The sequence below is a fragment of the Dicentrarchus labrax genome, unplaced genomic scaffold (assembly GCF_905237075.1).
Source record: "Dicentrarchus labrax unplaced genomic scaffold, dlabrax2021, whole genome shotgun sequence".
NCBI classification, from domain to species: domain Eukaryota; kingdom Metazoa; phylum Chordata; class Actinopteri; family Moronidae; genus Dicentrarchus; species Dicentrarchus labrax.
In genome coordinates, this window is record NW_026136723.1 from 25273663 (window position 1) to 25299844 (window position 26182).

The following is a 26182-nucleotide window of genomic DNA, read 5'->3' on the forward strand; positions in this document are numbered from 1 at the left end:
AATGCAGGATGCATGCTCTCCTGGTAGAGCGCATGGACAATGTAGTCCTTGTAGCAGCGGCCTGGGTTCGATTCCAACCTGTGGCGTTTTGCTGAATGTCGTCTCCCTCTCTCTCCCCCTTTCCTGTCTATCTTCAGCTTCCAATCACTGAGCCCAAGAAATATCTTTAGAAAACGTCTTTATGACACAGTACAATGTCAATAATGCAACAAACCAAACATAATTTTATTTCATGGTTATTATACTTTACTAAACTCAAGTAGACTTTAGTTTTGAGCATTTTGAAAAATGCTGGTTTTGCCTTGTTGTTTCTTTATTATAGTAGTAGTAGTATAATTTATCTCAAATGATCTGCAGTTACCAGAAATCAGATAATGAAAGTATATTTTTACAGACAATTTTACAATAGTAAAAGTAATTTACTGCTCAGCTCATCTGCTTCTTCTGCACAGGTTGTGATTTTTGTTTGTTTTGTTTTTATGTTCAACAGAGAAGCCCATCGACATAACTGTCATCATCATTGCTGCAGTGGTTGTTCTTGCTCTTGTCCTCATTGCTGTCGTTGGATTCATCATTTATAAACTGAGGAAGAAAGGTAAGAGAACCAATGATTTCCAAATCTAGCTTTTCCAATTCTTCTTTGATTTTAGTCTGTTTGAGTTAAAGCTTTTCCGGCAGTGTGAAACAATAATATGACAGTACTATAGTTATATAAGAGAGAACTGATCATGTGATGAAGTAAAATCTAAAGAAAGGTAGGAAGAAAGGAATTTTAAACAGTTAGTGGGAGGAGGGAATCTGTATCTTTGTATTTGTAGCTTTGACAACTGAAAAAATCTCTTTTCTTTTTTTCAGCAAAAGTGCCTCAATATAGTAAGTATAACTTGTTTTTCTGTGTTTTAGATTTTAGACTTGATCAAGGTTTATTTCTGAATTTACAGAAATGTGAAGCAACCAGCAGTATAGGATGAACGACTCAGAGCCACAGAGCCTTCTGATGGTTTAGTGACTACTAGCCATGTCTCCTGCTCTCTAGTTTACAAAGTCTGTGTTAATGTTGATGAGTTCCCTAAATTCATCAAAGACACTGGGTTTGTAAAATGTTGATTTTCCATCACAGACTTTTATCAGTCAATGGTCAAGGGAATAATGAATAATAACTTTGTCCAGACAAAATCTAGGATGTATTAATAGAACTGTAATGTGTGCTAGCCTGAGGTTGGCTGGTATCACACAATGTATACTGTTAGAGGTTATACAGCAATATCTCTGGTTGTATTAGGCTAGTGGGGGAAATCAATAACAGGAACTCTTTATGACAAAGTTGAATTTACAGGATGTGATGATGACATCTTAATTTGTCAGGTATTTAATTCATTAGACAGAAAACCTCAACAACATTTGAGTATGGTTATATTATTTAGCCTCTAGAAATGTCATCATATATGTTCTTGATCCAGTTTATAAACTTGAAAAATAAAATCATGTCTTTTCTTTTTATTTCAGCTGAATGCCATCAAAGTAAGTAGAATGTGATTTTATTGTATTTAAAATGTTATACTTAGATTGATGCTAAATTTAAATGAACTAAAGTTAAATGAACACTGTGAAAGCACCTGAAAGCACCAGGTTGTTGAGCAGATTCTTGTCAAATTAAGTCTAATAAATCATAGGACGAAAGAAATTAAAAAAACTCTTACAACCAAAAAGAAAAAATTGACCAGCAGTCACGATTAGCATCTGAATAAAACAGGAATAAATGACAAATAATAATGACAAAAAGTCATCACTTTAACAGCTAGTTATATATTCCATGTCTGGAAAGAGTTTATATCTGGATAGAAAAAGATGGATATGGAGAGAAGGCTTAGTTATTTTATAATTAAATATATATGTAATAATGCATTATGAGAAGAATATGCACTCTGAAGGGGTTGAAGAAGCAGAGATACAACACAAAACAATTTACAGAAAATGTGCTGTATCAGGAAATATATTGTTATCAGGATAAGAAATGTCGGTCATATCACACAGCCTTATATCTTTATGTACATAAATCATCATATCCATTTTTGTCCTTTACTTACTTATTTTTCTATTTTTTATTTTTTTCTCTTCAGAATCAGTGACTTCAACAGGAAGTCAAGGCAGCGAGACACCATTGATCAAAGGTAACTAATGGTTCTGAAATATCTCCTGTATTGAGGCACATTTTGAGATGTCAAAAGTGTTTATGTTTTTATTCATTATTGATTCATCATGTTCATGTTCATTTATGAATGCTTATTTATTTGTCCAGGTGAAAGCGAGTGACAGATTGAAGAGGTCTGTGATTTCCACTCCATAAGAAATCTGCAACATTGAACTTCTGAGCTTCTGTTTTGCAAGAGAAGTAAACATGTTTTATTAAAGTAAAGACACAATTTGTAAACTACACAAACATAAACAATAGGGTCACCAAACCACCAAAATGGATTGAATATCATTAGGAGTCATGTTGCAAAAAAGTTGCAGTGCAATGAAGCTTTAAAGCTGCACTAATCAATATTTATGTTTAACATTTTACAACAATCCAAGTTGTACCAGCAGATAATTAGACTTTAAATTAGAGTTTACTGGTAAAAGTTTGCTTCACTCCAGTTAAAGAAATATTGTAGCAGTGTTGAGTGATACACAGATTGGCATATGCAGCTCAAACAAGGCTGCAGTAGATCCTCCACACCATAAACTATATTTAAATCTATATTGAACATCAAATCACAATGTTTCTATCCACAGTGGATCTTTGCCTTATTTAAACTACACACCATCCATATGAGTGTATAACCTTGATGACACATAATGTATAAGATGTTCATAATCAGAGTAAATGATGAACTGTGTCAATCAAAGAGTGACGAGAATGTTGAATGTATGTAAATATGTAAATAGAGATACGTTCATAGATATTTTTCACATTTTTCATATTAATGTGTTAAACAAATTCAAGATGACTTTTTCTTTCTTTCTCTTTGGTGACAGTTGTAGCAAGATGTGTAATACAGTTTATTCTGTAAATGTTCATAATGCAAATGTACATATAGACTCAGTTATGTGATTTACATGCAGCAACATCCACTCTTGTCCCCTTAAATGCTGTCGAACATTCAGCCCTTTGATTTATAACTGGAGACGTCTGCAGCACTCTGCACTGTATTTATCAAGAAGTGGGTTGGTCTCTCCATCAGAAGATAACAGCGTTAGAGAACATTTATTCTTATTTCTTTATAAAGGCTGCTCCAAACATTGCCCCTATATTTGACATCACTTAATGGTGAACTGAACTGGGAAAGATGGATTTTAGATTCCTTGTATCATACATTGGGGTGAATAGCAGTGTACCTTCACACTTACTTACTATATGCAATGCAATTTATCCAATGGGTCAATTCAAAATCAAATCAAATCCCTGATTGATTTTAGGTGTGACTGGTCATGAATGCAATTTATTTGGTGATTATGATTTTTACCTTCGACTGTTACGTTTATTATTTATTCTGCATTGTTACTATTATTGCTTTATTTTAAATTCTCACGATTGATATTGTACATTTTAAAATTGTTTGTTTTTATATACTTGTGTGCTCAGGAATCTCTTGAAAATTAGATGTGTAGTTCATTTGGACTTATTGAAAAAATAAAATATACAAACACATTTACATGTATCAGTTTATGATTTATTGCCCAGTTTTCCAGATACTTTGCTTGTATGTGTATAAACTTGTGACGATCAACTGAATCGTAAGTGTTTTTCTTAATTTTGCAAAAGACACACATTGGACAAATGAGAAGAGTTCCTCTTTAACACAGTGTTATTGGGTTGCTGCTGTGTCTCTGTGTCCTGTACAGAAGTTATAAACTCTGTAATGAGATGATTTCCAATCTGTGCAGCTGTTTGAGTGATTAGATGGAGTTTGTTTCCACAAAAGCTGCTTGTTTAAAGTTTAATGTTAGTTTGTGTGTGTGAGTCATTGATTATCAGGATGTTTTTACAAACTGACACCAACAGAAGGTGACATCCAGTTTAAAGGCAGATACATAGTTTGTCCACAGGGGCGCTGTCACACTGCTTCACACTAAAGGTGAACTCAGTGTTATAGTAAACAACTATTATTGATCAAGATAAAAGATGTGACACATGTTGCTTTGTTTGTGTAATAAACATCAATAAAATTACCTCAGTGGAAGAACTGAGAACAAAAAGTTTCTACAACCTTTTATAAAGTGCTTCAGAAACAATAAATGAGGATTGAAACAGAGAATAAACGACGCCAAAGCGAGAGCAAAATGAAATACAGCATCAGGTGTTCAAACATCAACGGCGGTGTTACATTTCTCTTGTTCAAGCAGTTTTCAGCGTCCACAGCTCCAAATGAGCTCAGAGGCATTTACCCTGAAGGACAGAGCTGACCTCATCTGATGTTTGTGTTCAACAAGCTCTCTGACTCTCTTTCTGCTGGAGGTCAAATATTGTTTTATGGAAATTATCTTGTGTTTTATTATATTGTCTGTTCTGATAGTTGACCTGATTTGAGCCAAGACCAGTGAGTAGACCTGAACTGAAACATACTAACACATAAATAAATACATTATTGGATATGGACTCAAACAGGAGATAAGATAATAATTCAGTTCATAATTTCAAAATAAAGCCACCTTTAATCAACATTGAGCGACACCAAAAGAAAAATTATATCTAAAAATAAAACTGATTACTAGAAGATGAAATCAAATGCTGATTGAAATAGTAATAAATAACTGTACAAAGAGAAGTTCCCCACGTTTGCAGGTAGATGGCGCCCTCTGACAAGCAATAATCCACCTTGGTCTGGACTATTTTTATGTCCTTTCTTTGCTTCCTCAATCTCTTTATCAGCAAATAATGACTGCAGATTGTATCATAAGCAGTAGGTTAGAGTGTGCACAGCTGCAGAATTTAATGCAGAAAAAGGAGATTAGTGAGAAGCAAGAGAACAGGTGAGGTTGCTTTCAGGAGTATAATCCAGGCTGAGAGGTCAGAAACAATGAAGTGTTGCACGAACCACTAATCACACATACAACCTTTGTTTTTATCTACCACTTAATGCAACTAATTTCCTTTTTAATATATTCACTAAATGGGTTATTTTTCCTCCTACGTGAAGTTTCTATATGTTTAAAGACAAGTGAACTTTATTTATGACCTTTCAGTCTAACATCATTGAAGTTTTAATGATCTTTGATTATTATTAAAATTATTATAATAAAATATTTTCTTGAACACCCAGAGGAATCCGGCAAAACAAGGAGGACAAGAAGCATTGATGCCTTTGCAGGGAACCTCCTTCTTCCTGCTGTGTGTGACACAATTTGCAGATCATGCCAGATCTCTGTGTCACACAGAGAAATGAAACCTAACAGACTCATCATGTGGTTTCCCAGAGGGCTGTTCTGTTTCTGTCCAGTGGAGGAGCTCCAACACCATACAAGACTCCTGAAAAGGAAACTATTGTGTTGAGGCGCTCCCTCCATAGCTGCAGTTACATCATATCAGAAATAAAGCAGCAAGGTCTGACAGAGACACAAAAAGAGTTAATCAAGTTGCATTCTGGGAGGGTTCAGTGTCCAGATAATTCGAGTGTTTTTCTGCATTTACAAAACAATAAACAGTCCAATTTAAAACATGTATCTTCTTTTATTATTCTGTCTTATATACTTTACATTAGGTAAAATAATAAGGTCTGTGTGTTAGGAAGTAAACATTGACGCCCTCGTTGCTCTGCAGTGACCGACAGAGAGAGGCTCGACAAAGGAAGACACAAAATGGCGGCACACAAGTGTTCTCAGAGTGAAGGGTGTGGCACAGTGCAGCGAGCTAACCAGTTTATGGACTGTGAACATAACAAATGGCTTTTTGTGTTTGTACATTTTTGCCTCTTTTTAGATGGCAGGAGTTAAAATTAGTCAGCATTTGCTGTGTTACAGTTTCAGGATGATGAATACAGTTGGAGAACAATTAGATGATGAACAGATTAATAGGCATCCTATTATCTCAGCTGGCTTAAAAAAGTGTGCATATTGTTGCTGTAAAGAGGAAAAAAGCCCCTGGGCCAGTCTAGGTTTGGGTTAAGCCCCAAATGTTCAACAACATCTGGCTCTGCCGCAGTCCTACACAGACTAGCATCAGTGTCTGTCCTAACCGCTTCCTGTGGCTGTCATGCAGTGAGAATACTCAAGTTTATTCAAGTACTATACTTGATATATACATATATACAGTTTTATCACATTTATATACTTCTACTACATTTTAGAGGTACATATATTACTCCACTGCATTAATTTGACAGCTTAAGTTACTTTTCTGGTTAAGATTTTAAAAAAGCATAAGATAAATAAACTTTGTTAAAGATTAAAACAGTAGTGTTGAACCTTTTTGGTGTGTATTCTCTTACAAAATAGTATAAGTTGTGACACTTTGTCATGTTTTAAATGTCTAAGCATTGTTGGCAGTTCCTCCTCTCTAAACTTCTCAGATGAGTTCATTAAAGCGGCAGTAGGTAACTTTTATGAAAATAACTTTTTGTAATGTTTGTTGAAACTGTCCCTTTGGGCTCCTTCTGCTGTGTGTTTAGTGGGGCTATATGAGCAGCAGAGAGACATTCAGAAGGTTTTGCATTGTGTTTGTTACTTACGGCAACTTTAACTATTCAAGGCTCAATGAGATAATATTATACAACACTTGATCTTTAACTTGTGACCCTTTAGAGGAGCCCCGATCCCAGGTTGAGAACCACTGTATTAAACTACCAAACTGTATATGATGAAATAGATAAACCAACTACATATCTTAGGTAAATTAGGCTATAATAAACTTTGATTTGTCATTGAGCAGCTAAAATGTTGCTTACACACTGAGTATCAACAATCTTATGAGGTCATACATATTGAATATCAGTTACAGTTACATAGTGAGTACGTTTACTTTTGTTAGGACATTACTTTTAATACTTTTAATACTTTTAGTAAAGTAGGATTTTTAATGTAGGACTTTTACTTGTAATATAATAGTTTTACATAGTTTACAAGTTACGTGTCTGAGTACTTCTTCCACAACTGCTGTTCAGCTGTGACTACTTGACTAATCAATTCTTTTAATTTCATTTATTCAGTTTTTAGTAGTTCTAGTGCACAAGTGTGTTCAGACTAAGTTGCAACATGAAATTTATGTAACTTGTCTTGTCTGTCTGAACTGTTTGGTACATTGCATTGAGTCAAATGTAAAATGTATCCGTATAGGCATCGGTGTAGTGCCTGGAGAAGTGAGTATACTGATTTATGCACCAATAAAAAAAAAGCCGCCTGTCCAGCAAAGGATAACTGTCTTATAAACAGTGACATGTAAGACTACTCTTGCATATTGAGTTCACTCATAAGTGGTCCAGTAGTTTTTGCACATTGTCACTGAACTTACTGCTGCTGGACTTCAGGCAGTAAGTATTATTATTAAAATGAACATCAGACACAGAAGAGGTGCACATTTTACCATCAGTACAGGCCAACAGACTAAAGGGTGAGACGACTACATGATTATACATTTGAGTAAGTATTTCTTATTCCATCCACTCTTGAAAATGTCAGGCCTTTGCAATAAAAAATGAGCTTGCAGAACACTACTGAATGATGTACATCAGAGGGGATTTAGAAGTGGGTATAACCAATGCCAGGTGAAAAATAAGTGGGCAGACTCTGTATACCTGCGTACAAGTTAAAATGTTTCTGTTTGTCTTCTTTATGTATCCATTCTGACGAAACTCGGTTTCACTCTTCACCACAACCAAGTTTGAATGCTCAGAATGAAGCTACTGCGCATGCTCAGTTCATTCACTGGCAGCCATGGAGTTCAAATGAAATTAAACTTTAATTTCTCCTTAAATCAAGATGATGAAGAGTATTTTTCTGCTGTTCTTCGGCCACGCGGCTGCATCTGCAAGTAAGATTTACTAGAACGTTTATAAATGCTCTTAGAGTAATAGTACATAGTGCGAAAGCGAAACTAATCCATCGATCTTGTTTCATATTGAACATTTTAAACAAACGACAGTGGTCACCGACAAATAGACGTAGCATAGTAAACTATTTCAAAAGTGTTCCACCAACTATTTGAAGAAGTCGATCTTTTTAGATAATATCTGGATTTGTAACGGTGACATTATTCATACTCAACAATGTGTTAATAATAATACTCCAGTCTCTTATTAGAGGACAGTCCTAAGGTGAACCCAGTCATCCTCCATACTACATGTAGTCTACATTCACCTTACAGCAGTACGGGTTCTTATTTTACATTAACATTAACAGACTCTATATTTTAGTCATGTTAACTCTACAGAACTGGTGTTTTACAAGCACCATAGAAATAAATATCAGTAAGTAAGCCAATAATGATTAATGGGCTAGTTAATGATTTTAAATACTTTGGTACATCAACAGCAGTCTTACATTCAAGAAAAATACTGATCACATTTTTAAAGACATGTTCACAACACCTGCACTTGATGCACAGTTCAAGTGAATTACTGGGCTGCCAGTTCAGAACCACTATAAGATTGAAGCAGAAGCCCGAGTAGTCTACTTCTACACTTGTATATGAACTCTGCAGGTTTTAAGAAACTTAGAAAACAAACTAACCACATAGTTTTTAATATGATTAATGTCTGGCATGCAAAAAATATTTGGTTGAATGTGATGAGGGTAATGTTGATTTTGGTCCTGGTAGCTTGGATGGAGGCTTTCGTCTTTGTGTGGATTAAGGTCTCGCAGAACTCAAAGATGTCTTTAGACCTAATGATGGAGTCCTCATGTCATTTGAGGAACTGATAAGAAAACACAACATCTCAAATATGCTTTTTTTTTCAGATACTAACAGATCAGAAGTTGTATTTCAGTCAGACAATTCACTTGTAATACTATCCCTCTCTGCTTTAGAGAAAATTATAACTCCAAACTGCTCTCTCATATACAGTCTGTTAGGGTCTGGCTGTACCTTTGACACTATATATGAGCTGTACAGAATCATCTGAATCAAGGTTAAAAGCCTGGAGGGAGGATCTACAAATGCAAATTACACTTGACGAGTGGCAGGATGCCTGTTTCAAGGCCTGAACCCAATCTGCTAATATCTGACACAAGGTGGTACTGTATAAATAATGTGTACTTATGTTACTCCAGTTGTTTTACACACATTTGATATTAGTAATCTAATACGTGCATTAAGTGTAACCAGGAGAGGGGGGGGCTTTGTCCTCTGTCTTGGTACTGTACCAAAATATGTGAGCTTTAGGTGAAAATCAACAATCCTATGGCTGAGATTTTACTGTATCTCTTAAGTTACTCCCTGATCCAAAGGTTTTTATTTGGGGAGTGCACTCGGGCACCCCATATTTGCAGAGTGAAGTAAACAAACCCTCCTTGATATGTGCCTACTATAAGCAAGACGTCCTAATAGCCCTCTCTTGGAAAAATGTTAACAGACCCTGAATAGGCCAATGGCTGATTCTTAAGGGCAAAAGGACTTTTTTAAAGAATTGTTGGGACCGTTTTAGGGATGTCTCGATACCAGAAATTTACTAGTCAATACCAATACCGGGGAAATTCCACGATTCTCGATACCACAATAAAAATGTCCAAATCAGGTTTTTTCCCAATGTAATATCCGCCAATACCAAGTCCTGATCCAATGCTTTATATTCCTTAATAATACTTAATTAATTTAAGTTAATAGTTTCACGAAGGGGAGGGTGAAACGAAGGAGCTGCTATCTGCAACTATACCACTAAATCCTACACACTGGACCTTTAATTGATCTTGCTGCTGTTTATATGAACATTATAATTAGATTTTAGGTATTACTGAAACAGTTAATGTTGGTTCTGATAGAAAGGTTGTCAGAACACACAGTACATCACAGTTTGTTACGTATGTGTATAAGAACTGCCAATTACTTAAGGAGTTATGGCAGGTTTTATTCTGGTGTTTTTGTTTGTTCAGTGATGGAGTGCATTTGAATTACAGATTGTTCCCTTAAGAAAACAACACTGCATTACAGGCCTCATTAGTATAAATTAATTCCTTGTTAAGTGTTTATTAGTTCATCATTATATCATTACAGTATAGTGGGTGTTCATTTGTATTGTCCTTTATAGTATATATAGTATTAGTATGTAGTATAGAGCAGGGCTGCCCAATTTAGGACCGATTATTTTTGGCCCGCTGCCGATGCTCGAATTGTTAATACTTTTAACTATTATTATGTGCCAGCAGTCGGAATATCTCTTTTATTATTTATTTATTGTTGCACTTCTTCTACTGACCACAAATTAACATTGTATTACATTGCGGTTAGGGTGGCGCTGTTGAGCTCCCGTCAGCTCAAATCCGACCGGCCGTGACCACAGGGTGAGAAGATGCTGTGATGGAGCGCGGGAGGCAGTGGCACTGTGATAAGAGAAAGTTTAAAAACACAGAGATTGATTCCGTGGCAGTATGTTTGATTTGTAAGCAGAGAGTCGGAAGAAGAAGAAGAAGAAGACATTCGAGGCCAAATTGTCCAGAGAGCAGGTCGATTTTCTGCCTTCTCCATCGCACGGACTCAGCTCAGCTGTTAGTCTTTCTGCGAGGAGTGAATGAGGACTTTGAAGTGTGTCAGGAACTCGCGGGCCTTGAAACACTGAAAGGGACAACAAAAGGCACAGATGATTTTATGGCAGTGCAGCGAGTTATGGATAGGAACAGCTTGAAGTGGGGAAACCTATCAGGTATTACGACAGACGGAGCCCCGGCTATGGTCGGTAAGAGAGCAGGTCTCACTGCACTTGTGTCAGACAAAGTCCGCGAGTTTGGTGGGTCGGTGTTAAAATACCATTGTATTTATTTGTACAATTATATTTCTATTATATATAAAAATGATTGTTCAAGGCAGTGGAGAGTATAATATTTTGGTCTCATAGAGGCATGTTGTTGAAGGCACAGGCCTGTATTATTATTGTTCTGCTTTCAATAAACAGCTGTGTTGATTTTCTTCTTTTACTTTGTATGACTGTTTATGCACAGTTATATCATAGGCATATTTAATTTAATGCACTGCAATATGAATGTCTAATTTTGGCCCGTGACCCTCCACCCGGGGCCATTTTTGGCCCTCAACTGAGAAGAATTTGGGCACCCCTGGTATAGAGTATGTTATGGTGTTTGGTTTGTTAGAGTTAGTGTTGTTTGTTAGAGAATCTGTATTTCTCCTCAGGGAATTGAATGGCTTATTATAAAATGTATTATTGAAAACATTTATTTCAGAAATGAAAAATCCTGAAATCCTTTTTATTAACTGTTTTGCAGTGAAACACTCTCTGAAGTATTTCTACACTGCGTCTTCTGGAGTCCCAAACTTCCCAGAGTTTGTGTCTGTTGGGCTGGTTGATGAAGTTCAGATGTTTCACTATGACAGTAACACCAGGAGAGCAGAACCCAAACAGGACTGGATGATCAGAGCCACAGCAGATGATCCTCAGTACTGGGAGAGGGAGTGACTGACGTCTGTATGGGTCACCAACAGCGCCACAAAGACAGCATTGAATATTTAAAGCAGCGCTTCGAGGGAACTGGTTTGTTTATGTTTCAGTTTTACTCAAAAAGCTGTTTTCATCATGTTTCTTATTAAAAGGTTGCAAATAGAGCCAGATCAATACGGGATTGTTATCACATGGTGGGGCCCGAGAGGGGGAAAAAACCCTGATTACCAATATGCTGATTTTTGAGCTGGCATGAAATTTGAATAAATGTGGATTGCACACCGATTTTGCACCAGTATGACTATGCAAAGGTACTTAGAAGGGCTCTAGTTGCAAACAGATGTACAATACTGTTCAAACGTTTGGAATTGCCACAATAGCTTTATTCAGTGCAGTCAGAGAGCTGACTCTATATTTTTGAATGGTCTTTCATGCTTTTAGTTACAAGATGTTATTTTGTGTGAAGGGTTTGCAAAGCAGACTAAGATACCTATGAGGAACAATTAAATGAAAATATTAGAAATCACTAGGCATTGGTAAAAGAGTTGGAAGGTTAGAATCAAATTCTGTGCAGATTTTGATAGAAACAATAATGCCTGTAACAAGCTGGAATCAACAGGGATGCTGTTTTTAGCAAAGCTGTTCTTTAAATTTCTGTATAGAAATAGAAGCTTAATCTAGGGTTAGCACTATTGGATCACAGATTATCATATGAACATACTATAAACTGACAAAACACAGTTTAAACCTATTCAGTCAAGTAACTTGCTTATGTTGTTGAAAACTGCTCAGTAACCAAAGTTTAAAACTACTGTGAGGACTGTTCTGTGTAAATGATTCAGAATTACTTTCTTTTTTTTTTTTTTCTTTGAGAAAGTTTTACAAGTATTGCCGTATTTATGTTTTATAGTCTTTGTCAAAGCTGCAGATTTACCTCCGTCGATGTAAAGGGTTTCCTGTATTCTGAAGTGTCAGCTGGTGATGGGACTCAGGTCATCAGATCATCAGGTCACTCAGATGATCTGTAGAACATGGCAGATTCAGTGTAACTTGTAAAACAAAAACATAGCACTATATTGGCTTGTGACTTGCATCTGATTGGCCCTTGTGTCCCCCTGCTACACATGAATCAGTGTTTGTCAGTGGTAAATATGTGATATCAACTGCTAATAGCTGACTGTGCTAAGATCTCACTTTGGTTTGCTACAATCTCTGTCTCTCTCCAGGTGTCCACATTCTCCAGTGGGTGTACGGCTGTGACTGGGATGATGAGACTGATGATGTTGATGGTTATGCTCAGTATGGTTTTGACGGAGAAGACTTTATAGCATTTGACCTGAAGACAGTGGCATGGATCGCTCCAAAACAACAGGCCTTCCGCACCAAACATAAGTGGGATCGTGACAAAGCTTGGATATATAAGACAAACCAATACCTCACCCAGATTTGCATTGAGTGGCTGAAGAAGTATTTGGACTATGGGAGGAGCTCTCTGCCAAGAACAGGTAGAATTACCTAAATTACATGACCTCCGCCCTGTTACAGAAAGTGAAGTAAAAACTGATGAGTTGAGGGAAAAAGAGTTAATTTAAACTCTATGAACTAAGCCTGATCACTGGCAGGTTTTCTTTAACATACTCTGAGTTTCTCTCTGTCCCCTCCCTCTTACAGAGCCAGCACACTGTTTTATTTCAGTCAGTATCAAAGCACATATCAAGCACATTAATTAGCTATGGTTTACTGCAGTGGTTCCCAAACCTCTCTTATTACTTTTGCCTTTTCTGTCATTTAGTAAACTGACAACCTCTGCTTAAGTGACATATTTTATGGATATTTTATATTATATTTAACACTTTAAGAAGTTTGTGGAGTGATTTGGATGAATTTTAAGCAGATTGTTTCCTTTTTATAGAATTATCTGGCTGCATTATGTATTATTTTTTATAATTTTCAACTATCATATATATTTAAAAGGCTTCTTTTTAGACAAATTCCGTATTTTCTTGTCCTTGCCAATTGGCCATTGTTTTATTAGACAATTTACTTACAGAGCATTTTTTATTAAGTTTTCTGACACCTCTTATTTACTGTATGTCAGAATCCTAATCCTACTGGGACTCTGTGCACGCAACACAGCTGTCAGTTCCATTGATTGGTTGCCCCCATGGAACATAATTATATGTATTATATATATAAATAATATTGGAGATTATGTGTATGAGATTTGTTGATAGTTCTGAGTGAGCAGGATTTGTGGTGCAGCTGCAGAATGAAGTTGGGTTTTTAAATTATATAGTCTGAATGTCTTTTAACAGCAATTCACAGACTGTGTTTACATCTGTCGAAGTAGCTAAAATAAAGCCACTGAATGAAATCTGTTGTATTTTAATCTCACATCACCAAACTGGATCGGATTGTGATCTTCCAATCATGTCTCTATGACTTTGATCTTTATATTTTTAAAATCTTTAAACATATTTGCCATCTTCAGTTGCTTACTCCCCGTCAGATTAAAGCTGAACAAATGTATTTCAAAGGCTATAGCCTACCATTTCTTTATTATCCATTAGGGAAATAAGTCTGGGAAACAATTCAAATTCAATATTTGTGGTCAAATTAGAGCTGGTATTGTTCCTCTTGTAAAATGGGTCTGCATGCAGCTTTGGAAGAAAAAGAAAGCTGAACATATCCAGGATATGATCTGGGAGAATAATGTTGTTTTGCTATAGGTTCCTTTCACTAATCTAACCCTTTTACTCCATACATTGTGATCTATTGATATATGTAAGTTAAAATGAAATAGTTGTTTGAAAAAAAACCCCTCAAAATGGCATTATTAATAATTAATAACATTTCTCTCTCTCTCTCTCTCTCTCTCTCTCTCTCTCTCTCTCCAGACCTTCCCTCAGTGTCTCTCCTCCAGAAGACTCCCTCCTCTCCAGTCAGCTGCCACGCTACAGGTTTCTACCCTGACAGTGCCACACTCATCTGGAGGAAAGATGGAGAGGAGCTTCATGAGGACGTGGACCACGGAGAGATCCTCCTCAACCACGATGGATCCTTCCAGATGAGTGTTGACCTGAACCTTTCATCAGTCACACCTGAAGACTGGAGGAGGTACGACTGTGTGTTTCAGCTCTCTGGTGTGAAGAACGACATCGTCATCAAACTGGACAAATCAAACATCAGGACCAACTGGGGTAAGACTGGTAACAGTGATGAAGGTGGGAAACACACATTTATTTTACTGTAACAGTCCTGCATGTGTTCGTATGTGGTGTTGGATGAGAAGTTTTGTTTTGTTATATTGTTTTGTTGTCAGTTTTTTCATCTAGTTTCTTTTAATAATGTTAAGGCTTATATTGAATTTACAACAATGCACATGTCCACCTCTGGACCCTGAGGTATCAGCAGAACAAACACAATATAATTAAATCTTTTGGTGTCATTCATATTCTAAAAGAAGTTGTATTTTAGTTTTTGAATTTTTTTTAGTATTTGTCAAATAAATGTTTTCAAACTTTATCTCAGGCCATGTGCAAGCAGAGATTATAGGCGCTGTATTGACTTAACTAGTGGTCAGTTTGAGAAGATGAGTAGAGTTATTTAGTAACTGAATGAATGTATGTGAACACAGGATTGTGGTCAAATTGATGTTTTTCTTTATCTGTACACGTTTTGATTTTTGTTGTTTTCTGCTCAACAGAGAAACCTGTTGACACCATCATCATCATAGCTACAGTGTTTGTTCTCGGTCTCATCCTCATTGTTGCGGTGTTTGCTGCAGTTGGATTCGTGGCTTACCCAAACACAAAGGTTGTTGTTTATACAGTGATATCTCCAGTTGTAGTGGGAGCAAATCAATGACAGGACTGCTTTATGGCAATACTGGATTTACAGGGTTAGGGTTACAAGTTCTGTTAATTCAAGTAGAGATTTTACATCAATACTAGTTAACTTTATTCATGATCTATGATGATGAAGATACAGAAAGATAGAAATACATGGTGAAAATAAATTGTCATAGTGTTTTAGAGAACTTCCCCTGACTCCCCTGTAGTCCGCCCCCTGGTAGAGATTACTGTGTGGAGTCAAAGCACTTCAATCTGTTTACCAAGCAGCATTTTATTACCACACCGACTGTATTAAAGGTCCGGTGTGGAAGATATAGTTACAGAATATGTCTGAAATGGAATATAATATGCATAACTATGTTTTCATTACTGTATAATCATCTGAAAATAAGAAATGTTTTTGTAAGAATGAGCCCTTTACATGTACAGACGGAATCCACCATGTTTCTACAGCAGCCCAGAACAGACACTAAACAATGGCTATAGATAGGGTATTTCACGTTTTTCATGTGTTTTACTGCAAACTTCTCCTTCATGCTAGGAAGGAGAGGGTGAGGCGAGGGGTTGCAGTCAGCAACTACACAGCTAGATGCTTACACTCTGTTCCTTTACACTCATTACATTTGCCAAAACCCTGAAAATGATCAAAATGTTGTCTTTCTTCTTTTGTAATATTTGTGTAAAGAAAGTCAGGCCCAAAGGTTTTGGTTAGTTGAACTTGTGTTGCCTCATTTTGATTTATTTTTTTCTATTCCTGTAGACTTGACGGCTTCAGCTGACACTTTGATGAGCAAACCAGGTTTATATCCATCCATCCATCTATCTATCTGTCTGTCTGTCTGTCTGTCTGTCTGTACATAAATCTCTTCTATATTTTTGTCCTTCACTTGATTGTTGTTCTAATTATTTTGTATTTTTTTATCTTCAGAGTCAGATGCTTCTTCTAGTGAACACATTGAGAAACCAAACAGCACTTTGTCCATCAAAGGTAACTAATTGCTCTGTCAACATGATCCTTTCTCGAATCACATTGTGATGATATGATCTTATTAGGACAAATCTTATTAAAATTAATCATTTTGAGCAAGCTGCCATTAAAAGCTAACAATTACTTGTTGACGTTGTTCAGACTATTTTGACTACTGGAAGCTGCTATACTGAACTGATGCAGTGTTTCTAAGTATCTCCACATTACATCAGAGTGAAGTTTTTTTAACCTTCATATATCCAGGGAAACTTTTTCTTTTGTTAAGGTTACCCATGTTCACACCTGGGTGCTGCCCAGTATAACCACAGTCTGATTTGATGCCCACTGAGCAGCACTGGTGGTCATTTTCACCACTATCAGTAGTTTTGTTTTGCTGTATCTCATCCCAATGTGTTCCAGATAATAGATGGCTTCCATCAAGCCAAACACAGCAGAAGGTGTAGATCTTCTGTTTTGGTGACAGTGGATCAGTGTGGTTCTGTAGTAAAGATGTGATATGAACTGATAATAGCTGACTGTGTTAAGATCTCACTCTGTTTTTTCTGCAGTGCCTGGTTTCAATTGCCTGGGTTCTGAAACGTATAGTTATAACAGAGAAGACACCCCAGTGGCAGACCTGAAAATACTTTCATCTTCAGAGTCAGATTCTTCTTCTAGTGGACACATTGAGGAACCAAACAACACTGAACTGACAATACAGATTGATCACTCCAGAACCAAAAGCTTTAAGATGTGACAGTAACATAGCTACCACAGCATAAATACCACTTACTTTCCAAGTGTGTAGGAGAAAGTACGGCGGATGTGACACTCATAGAAAACATAAAAGACCGTATCTACAGTGTTTGGTTTGTCTGTTCTGGGCTACAGTAGATTAACATGGCAGTTCAACATGGTGGACTCCATGGAAGGCTGCCTGCAGTGTCTGTAGATAAAAATGTCTGTAAATATATAAATAAAAATATGTCAATACATCTTCTTTTCACATTTTGTAAATTAATCTGTTGCATAAAAACATTCACTTGGGGGAGGGGGCATACTACAACTTGTGTAAATTAAGATTTTATTCATAAATAAAGTGCTTCTAAAAATCCAGTTAAGAGTTATTTGTTTGTTTGTTTGTTTGTTGGTCATTTAAGGTTCATTCGTAAATAAATTTTTCAAGAAGTTTAACTTGGTTAAAGGTATTTTTTAAGTTTTAAGGAGCAGTGAGGTTGTTCACTGACACTAAATACATTATACATTGATTTTATTTAATTATTCTTGATTTAATAAACACATATTATCAGAGTAATGGATTATTGTGATGTTTTTACTAACAGAAAGTCAGGTGACATCCTCAGGTGGTTTCCCATCAGCAGTTCAAAGGCAGATACATAGTTTGTCCACAGGGGGGCGCTGTCACACTGCTGACATCTCTGTAAAGGTGAACTCAGTGATCAACTCAGGTATTATTGATCAAGATAAAAGATGTGACACATGTTGCTTTGTTTGTGTAATAAACATCAATAAAATTACCTCAGTGGAAGAACTGAGAACAAAAAGTTTCTACAACCTTTTATAAAGTGCTTCAGAAACAATAAATGAGGATTGAAACAGAGAATAAACGACGCCAAAGCGAGAGCAAAATGAAAAACAGCATCAGGTGTTCAAACATCAACAGCGGTGTTACATTTCTCTTGTTCAAGCAGTTTTCAGCGTCCACAGCTCCAAATGAGCTCAGAGGCTTTTAGCCTGAAGGACAGAGCTGACCTCATCTGATGTTTGAGTTCAACAAGCTCTCTGACTCTCTTTCTGCTGGAGGTCAAATATTGTTTTATGGAAATTATCTTGTGTTTTATTATATTGTCTGTTCTGATAGTTGACCTGATTTGAGCCAAGACCAGTGAGTAGACCTGAACTGAAACATACTAACACATAAATAAATACATTAGTGGATATGGACTTCAGAAAGGATAAAAGATGTTCTCCTCTGTCTCATTTAATAACCAGATGGTGTGATTGAACACAGATGTGTTTAAAATAACAGATAATAACAGTTCACAGTGAGAAACTGTACTGCTGCACATCAACTGCAGCTCTGAACCACTGGGGGGCGCTCCTCACCACATTTACTCACTATAACATCAATGACACTTTAATTTGTTGTTTCTGGATTTTTGATCAGGACAGTTTTCAACAGTTTAAACAGTTTTTAAGACCCTGCTGCATCCACACAAACTGCAGAGTGTCTGATCTGTAGCTGACAGTGACCTCTGACCTCCCAGAGAATAACACATTTCTGCACATTACATCACATTAACCTACAAAACATTGAACAAGATCTGAGCAGCAGAAGATTTAATTCTCCTTTCATATGTGAACAACGTTGAAACACCAGAATAAAGCCCTGCCTACATGTTCCCCCCATCCTCTCTCACACACTAACATAAGATCATTTTACTTTCACTTTCGTTGATAACCTCAGTGGCTCAGTTTTACCTAGTTAGAAGTGACGTTCACGGTCGAGCTAAATTCCCATTGGCTCAGATGGAGGGTTGATCTCAGCGTCCCTTCGTCTCTTGTCCTCATTTCACCCGCGGAGCTCCAACTGGAAACAGTGTGTGTGAGTTTCTCTGGATAAAGAAACATCTCTTCTTCAGTTCATTAAATCCTCAGATTTAACACAATGAAGACCCTGATGTTTGTGGTCCTGCTGGGAATAGGTCTACATGGCGCTGCGGCAGGTGAGTTTACATTATTTTAAATCGATTGATTGTAAAAGATAAAAAATGCTTCGTGTCTTTTATATTCTGTATATTTGAGTTTATTGTTATTTTAATAGTGTTTGATGTTTAGTTTCCAGGATATACTCACAGATAAAATAAATGTTTTAAAAAGGAACAAACCCATAATGTTAAAGTTAATGTTAGTAGATCCTGTCTCATTAATCCATAATAGTTACTGTTGGAAGAAAAGCTTGAAGGCTGTTTCTCAAAATGGCTGCTAAAAAGTGTGTTTTTATTTTCCATTATTTTAAAATATCAATACCATTAAGATCGATAAGTTCTGATCGATATTGATACTAAAATGGCAGCAGAACTACGCAGCAACAGTCCAACAGTCAGATAAATAAAGAAAAGAGGAAAAAACATTAAAACAAAGTGTTTCTGATCTAAAACTATATAAAGTGTATTTAACTATTTCAGTCTTGTTGTTTATGATCGTTTTATTTAAATTAAAAGTGTGTTGTCGTTAATTTAGTGTGTTAATCATTATTGTAATTGTAGAAATTATGTTAATATTTTATATGCTGTTTTCACTCATTAGACATAATTAAAATATTTTCACAATCTTAAAACAAATCACTGTATTTAATCTGAATTAACAACATTATGTGCACACAGAGAAACGCACATCTAATCAATGACCTAATGAACATAAATATTATTTCTATTGTTTGACCCTTTATATATTTTCTTTAATTATATAATGTTTTAAATATATTTTAATCTATTTCCCATTAAATTACACAGTCTGACTCCACAAACTGAAACACTGATCTGCTTTAATGTAGTTCGTCCAGACTGAGTTTTGTTGTTTGGGTTTAATCACATCAGACTGACAGTTATTACATTTACTGTGTGTACAATAACATTCTGTTGAGTAGAGCTCGATCAATAAATCAGCCACTGATATATCTGCAGATATTAACTTATTGCAGATATGTTGGTGTTTGTGTGAATGTCGTCTGATAAATAACAATAAACTAAAGTACAGAAAGGCCAAACTAGGTTTAAGATAGTTTAGAAACAGTGTGATCATTACATAGTTTGTCCACCAGAGGGCGCTCACTAGTTTCCAGCATCAGTTGGGTTTTACTCATTGACAGTATAAATAATATAAATATATTATTATACATATTATTATACTGTTTAAATCACATCAAACATGTGTTATGAATCTGTCCATGAATAAATATATTTCCTGTTAATAATCGTAATAATAGTGCAGTTTAACACAGAAATAAGATCTACATGAACTCAGACAGCAGAGGACAGTGAAGGATCCTGAAATAGACGATAATTTAATGGTTAAAATCACCTGCAGCAAATAAACTCTGTTGATATTTAAAAAACAACCCAGAATAAACTTTAAGAATCAGGACAAAAAGTGAATTAACATCAGTTCATGATGGAGAAAAGGCTGGAATTTAATAAAGGATATTTAATTTAATAAAAATCTGCTTTTAATTCAGTTTATGAATTATAACTAAAAGAAACTATAAATATATATAATAATATATAAAAATATAACTTAAGAGAACTTTATAAAATATAGATCTGTGTCTGTTAATATTTATTATGGGATTGTAATAAAACACAGAATATTTTACTTTATACAAAATATTAGTTATCAAAGATATTGTCAGTTTAACTTAAATATAATTATTTAGTTTACACAAATCAATAAATCAAGATATATTAAAGTCAGTTACAGATATTTATTTTCTTGTTTGTATTTTTAAAACAAACTTTATAGTCATGTTTGAATGTACTGTAGTTCTCTTTGATTCTGTGTGCAGGACAATAACATTGTTCAGTGATTTATAAAACTGAAATGTTACATTAATGTTTTCTTACAGTGACTCACTCTCTGAAGTATTTCTACACTGCGTCTTCTGGAGTCCCAAACTTCCCAGAGTTTGTTACTGTTGGGTTGGTTGATGAAGCTCAGATAAATCACTATGACAGTAACACCAGGAGAGCAGAACCCAAACAGGACTGGATGATCAGAGTCACAGCAGATGATCCTCAGTACTGGGAGAGGGAGACTCAGATCCTTTTGGGTGCCCAGCAGACCTTCAAAGGCAACATTGAAATAGTGAAGCAGCGCTTCAACCAAACTGGAGGTTTGTTTATGTTTCACTTTCTACTGATAAAATGTTGTTTATATTTTTATCTTGTATTTTAGTAAACAGATGTTACCACTCACACTGACACACACACACACACACACACACACACACACACACACACACACACACACACACACACACACACACACACACACACACACACACACACACACACACTATTAAGTGTGTTTTATTGACGTACATTAGGGGTGGGTAAAAATATCGATACGGCAATATATCGCGATACTTTGCCGCCCGAGACACCACGCCGAGATATTAATTAATGTCAGCCGTCCCACTCGGGGCTCCTCAGAGTTCACCGAGCTCAACGGGGGGGCACGTACGACCCGCAAAACAAAGATGGCTGCGCCCATATTGAGATGTGTTTTCTTTGTATTTGTCCTACGTTGGTCGTTTTAATGTCGATTTTAAATCCTCTTACACACTGTTTACATTGCTGCTTTAGTCCGGTCACCAATTTATACATTGCACGGTGTTGTTGTGTGTGCAATGTAAAGTTTTGTTTGCTAAATAGGCTAATGTAGCTAACAATAACACTAACCTGCCCCTGGAGGCCCCTGGTGGCCCCTGGAGGCCCCTGGTGGCCCCTGGTGGCCCCTGGTGGCCCCTGGAGGCCCCTGGAGGCCCCTGGTGGCCCCTGGTGGCCCCTGGAGGCTCGAGACAAACGCCACAGCACTTGTTGAAACTGAAATAGGCGATCTTGAGTTGTTGCATCGTAGCAGATCTCAGGTAAGGTTTAATGAGTTTGAGCTCGGAGAATCTTCTTTCAGCAGCAGCCTCTGTAACAGGAAGAGTTCGGTGTTACAGTCTAATAATAACAGAAATGATTCCAGGAATAAAATGAAATAATAAAAATGAAAAACCTAAGAGATGCATTACTTTCACTGTACTGTACATGAATGATATACAGTGCAATTTCTTCTGATATACAAATTATATTAGATTGAATGTTATTGTCATTACAGTGAAATGCTGATTATCAGAATGTAAAGAATCAGTAAACTGCAGAATAATATAACATATGGGAATGTATTAACATTAATGATGTGCACTTTAACATGGATGTAAAGTTTAACACTATAAACACACTTTAGACAATACTGAACTGTAACACAACAAACAACAAGGCTTACAACTCTAATATATAAAGGTGTGTGAAAGGAAAAGCATCTGACTGACTGTTACAAGCAGAGCAAACGTTAACTAAACAATAATAAATACAAATAACAATGTAAACAAATGTAAACAGCTGCTGAATAGATCTAATCTTTACAAATGTCCCTGAGAAATATAATAATATAATAACAATAAATATATATAATAATTAATATTGTTAATGTTATAATCCAGCCCATAAACAGCTGAGACACTTTATATTTATTATTCACTAAAACTGACACATGTAAACACAAACAGCGTCACAGCAAATAAACAACAACAAACCTCATCGCTGCTCATCACAAAGAGCTGCTAAACATCCTTTTAAATCTCCCGTCTCTGCTTCTGTCTGTTGTCTTTGTAAACCTTTGTACTTAAACACTACAACACATAATTAGTTCCGTCTTGCTGTAAACATACAATTCAGAAGAAACAAATAATAAAAAGTGCTAATACAGAAAATAAAGTGGCGACAGGGGCAGTTACACCCATCGTGGCGGCCCCTAGATGGACGGCGCCCTTAGCATTAGTCTATACTGCCTATGCCACGGACCGGCACTGGGTCGGACCAACGGATCAATGTGAAGATTTAACTTTAGTCTCTGGGAACTTGTGATGGACATTTTCACTGTTTCTGAACATTTTACAACATAAACGATTTATTGATTAATCAGAATAAATAGTCATTACCTAATCAATAATGACAGGAATAATTAGTTTGAGCCCACAATATGTAGTAGAATACAGATTATATTATATTAACTCTGCTGTACTGATACAGTCTGTCCATCCCATAATATAAAAGGACACATTTGGAGATTTCACTTTTGGCTCTGGGAACTTGTGATCGACATTTTTCACAATTTTCTGACTTTAAACAAAAAATAAAAAAGTAACTCAGACATACTTTAATAATCCCAGAGGGAAGTTACTTTCGTTACATTACTCCATATGTAACAGACATACATATATTAAGAATAAATATATTTATATATACTCGGTTCTCCGCGTGGCTCCGCGGTAAAGCCGTTAGTCGTTCATCTTGTTGCTAGGAGACCGTACATTCACCATAACAACAGAGGGGAGACTCGGCTTCAATCTTCTCCATAAACCCGTCCCGTCTCCACCCTCCTCTCTTCCCCCGACGTTGCTTCCCTCCTCTTCATCCCCCGGTGTGTTTCCTCCAGAGTTCAGGTGGTCAATCAGCGGCTCTGGCCACTATACCGGCCGCCATTAGCGCCATCAGCTGTTCTCCGGAGTAAACAACGGCAGCGTGTCCCGGTGGAAGCGGCATTAAAACACCAAATAAAACACAAAAACTCTCTCAGACAACATCGTTAGAGAGGACAGGACTTCATAGAGTTACAGTGAACAAATAACAACCAACGAAAAGAGAATAAAAGTTAAGAAGTTAAAAAAAAAAAAAAAAAAGCAGACTCAACGGCTGGAGTGACGTAACAGGCAGCATGCAGCTTTCACATCGATTAATCAATAACTAATTGATAATAAAAATAATGATTAAATTGAGCCGTAAATATTCAGTAGAACAACAGATTAGATTAGATGAACTCTGCTGTACTGACCACAGTGTGTTGGTCCGTCCCATCAGCAGCATCAAGACAACATCTGCAGGAGGAAACAGCTGTTGGTCGTATTGATTGATTGACTGATGGATGGACCAATCAGGACACACAGACTGCCTCCCAGTCTCCGTAATGGTCCTGACGGTCTCTGCCTTATTCTGACCAGTTGTAGTAACACAGTGCTGAACAGGACTCACTGTCCTGGCTGAGCAGCTGGAGTCTGGGAACTCATCCTGGACTGAAACTGTCCTTCAGTGGAAGCTTCTAGAGCAGCTTCAGGACAGTCTGTAGTTTCTCACAGGAAGAGGATATTGTTGGACTGGTCCACTGGCTGCAGGGTCTCAGTGGGTGTTAATGTTCAGACCAGGATCAGGTTTAATCTGTGTGTGTGTGTGTGTGTGTGTGTGTGTGTGTGTGTGTGTGTGTGTGTGTGTGTGTGGAGATAAACTGTTGGTCTCAGTGGAGTCAGTGTGTCTCTGTGGTAACAAAGAGGATATGAACTGTGTTAGGATGTCACTCTGTTTCCCAGCAGTCTTTGCTTCTCTGTGTCTCTCTAAGACGTCCACACTGTCCAGATGATGATTGTCTGTGAGTGTCTTCCATCGAGCCAATAACAGCAGGAGGTGTAGATCCTCTGTGTTGGTGTCTGTGGATCAGTGTGTCTCTGTGGTAAAGATGTGATATCAACTGATGATAGAAGACTGTGCTGTGATCTCACTCTGGTTTAATACTGTTTCTGTCTGTCTCTCTCTCAGGGGTCCACCTTTACCAGAGGATGTACGGCTGTGAGTGGGACGATGACACTGGAGAGATTAATGGTTTCAGTCAGTGGGGTTATGATGGAGAAGACTTCGTAGCATTTGACCTGAAGACAGAGACATACATCGCTCCGACACCACAGGCTGTCATCACCAAACACAAGTGGGATAATAACAAAGCTAATATAGCACAGAGAAAACAATACCTCACCCAGATTTGCATTGACTGGTTGAAGAAGTATGTGGACTATGGGAGGAGCTCTCTGCTGAGAACAGGTAGAATCACATGACCTGATGTAGTTTAATGGACACAACAATCTTCATCTTCCTCTTCAGTTTCTAACCAACAGTAACATCACAATAAATATCACCAACATACAGACTCACTCTGTCTCACACTAATTGTCCTCACTTTCTAATCTACCTCTCTTCAATCTTCTTCTATCGCCCAGTATACTCGACGCACTCGAGCTGTCGCACGACACCGTGACGTCAAAATGACGTAGATCTCGTTGGCGCGCACCACTTTTTTTTTTTTTCTGCGCGCGACAAACCGGAAACAGGAAGATGGACGATCTGTACGATCCTTCAATAAAGGAGCACAGAGACGCCCAGAGTTGCCGGAACTTTTTCTTCTTCTAGTGCGTAGAAATAGCAACGTCGGTAGCCTCTCCTCACTAGCGACACTCTGTTCAGGAGAAGACTGCAACTAGTGCCGCGACCACCACGCGCAAGTATAGATAGTCACGGTGTCGCGCGACAGTTGGTCTGCGTCGAGTAGACTTTAATGAGGTTTATCTGCTTTTCATACATGTATTTAGTGTTTGTTACAAAAACATTTAAACTACATTACATCAAAGAGAAATTATAATGTTAATATAAGTTAATACAGTCTAAATAGTATATACTATAAACATTCTCTCTCTGTTTACTCTCCAGACCGTCCCTCAGTGTCTTTCCTCCAGAAGACTTCCTCCTCTCCAGTCAGCTGCCACGCTACAGGTTTCTACCCTAACAGTGCCACACTCATCTGGAGGAAAGATGGAGAGGAGATTCATGAGAACGTGGACCACGGAGAGATCCTCCTCAACCACGATGGATCCTTCCAGATGAGTGTTGACCTGAAGCTTCCTTCATCAGTCACACCTGAAGACTGGAGGAAGTACGACTGTGTGTTTCAGCTCTATGGTGGGAAGAACGACATCGTCACCAAACTGGACAAAGCAGTGATCAGGACCAATGAAGGTAAGACATTTATTGTTGTATGTTTATGTACTTTTATGTGTGTTGGATGGGAAATTTGGTTTCCTCATATTGTTTTGTTGTCAGTTTCTTTCATCT

At 37.0% G+C, this 26182-nt stretch overlaps 2 protein-coding genes, 3 long non-coding RNA genes and 1 pseudogene across 8 annotated transcripts in view; 4 read left to right on the plus strand and 2 right to left on the minus strand.

Moving 5' to 3' along the window:
- LOC127357665 (H-2 class I histocompatibility antigen, Q9 alpha chain) overlaps nucleotides 1-26182 on the plus strand; it is an 81667-nt gene that overhangs the window by 9809 nt on the left and 45676 nt on the right. Inside the window, exons 5-7 of one of the 4 annotated variants that reach the window (XM_051390014.1) lie at nucleotides 491-595; nucleotides 856-873; nucleotides 1507-2171. The exons of 1 other annotated variant lie outside the window; for it this stretch is intronic. In XM_051390014.1, the coding sequence (XP_051245974.1) occupies nucleotides 491-595; nucleotides 856-873; nucleotides 1507-1529 (146 nt within the window). In that variant the 3' untranslated portion in view covers nucleotides 1530-2171. Of the gene's footprint in view, nucleotides 1-490; nucleotides 596-855; nucleotides 874-1506; nucleotides 2172-25780; nucleotides 25988-26182 lie in introns of those variants that run through there. 2 more of the 4 variants (XM_051390011.1, XM_051390007.1) reach the window with 2 other exon arrangements.
- On the plus strand, nucleotides 2118-3694 carry LOC127357673 (uncharacterized). The gene is made up of 2 exons (XR_007882296.1): nucleotides 2118-2171; nucleotides 2300-3694. It is a non-coding gene; the product is annotated as an uncharacterized LOC127357673 (long non-coding RNA).
- The window catches only part of LOC127357675 (uncharacterized), a 55600-nt gene continuing 31915 nt past the window's right edge, over nucleotides 2498-26182 (minus strand). Inside the window, exon 2 of the long non-coding RNA XR_007882298.1 lies at nucleotides 2498-2827. This is a non-coding gene — a long non-coding RNA (uncharacterized LOC127357675). The remainder of the gene's footprint in view (nucleotides 2828-26182) is intronic.
- Nucleotides 7894-17519, plus strand: LOC127357666 (major histocompatibility complex class I-related gene protein-like; annotated as a pseudogene).
- LOC127357669 (H-2 class I histocompatibility antigen, Q9 alpha chain-like) overlaps nucleotides 18970-26182 on the plus strand; it is a 21663-nt gene continuing 14450 nt past the window's right edge. Inside the window, exons 1-3 of the mRNA XM_051390016.1 lie at nucleotides 18970-19150; nucleotides 21049-21315; nucleotides 24839-25047. Coding sequence (XP_051245976.1) covers nucleotides 19093-19150; nucleotides 21049-21315; nucleotides 24839-25047 — 534 coding nt within the window. The 5' untranslated portion in view covers nucleotides 18970-19092. The remainder of the gene's footprint in view (nucleotides 19151-21048; nucleotides 21316-24838; nucleotides 25048-26182) is intronic.
- LOC127357674 (uncharacterized) overlaps nucleotides 25819-26182 on the minus strand; it is a 27289-nt gene continuing 26925 nt past the window's right edge. Inside the window, exon 2 of the long non-coding RNA XR_007882297.1 lies at nucleotides 25819-25987. This is a non-coding gene — a long non-coding RNA (uncharacterized LOC127357674). The remainder of the gene's footprint in view (nucleotides 25988-26182) is intronic.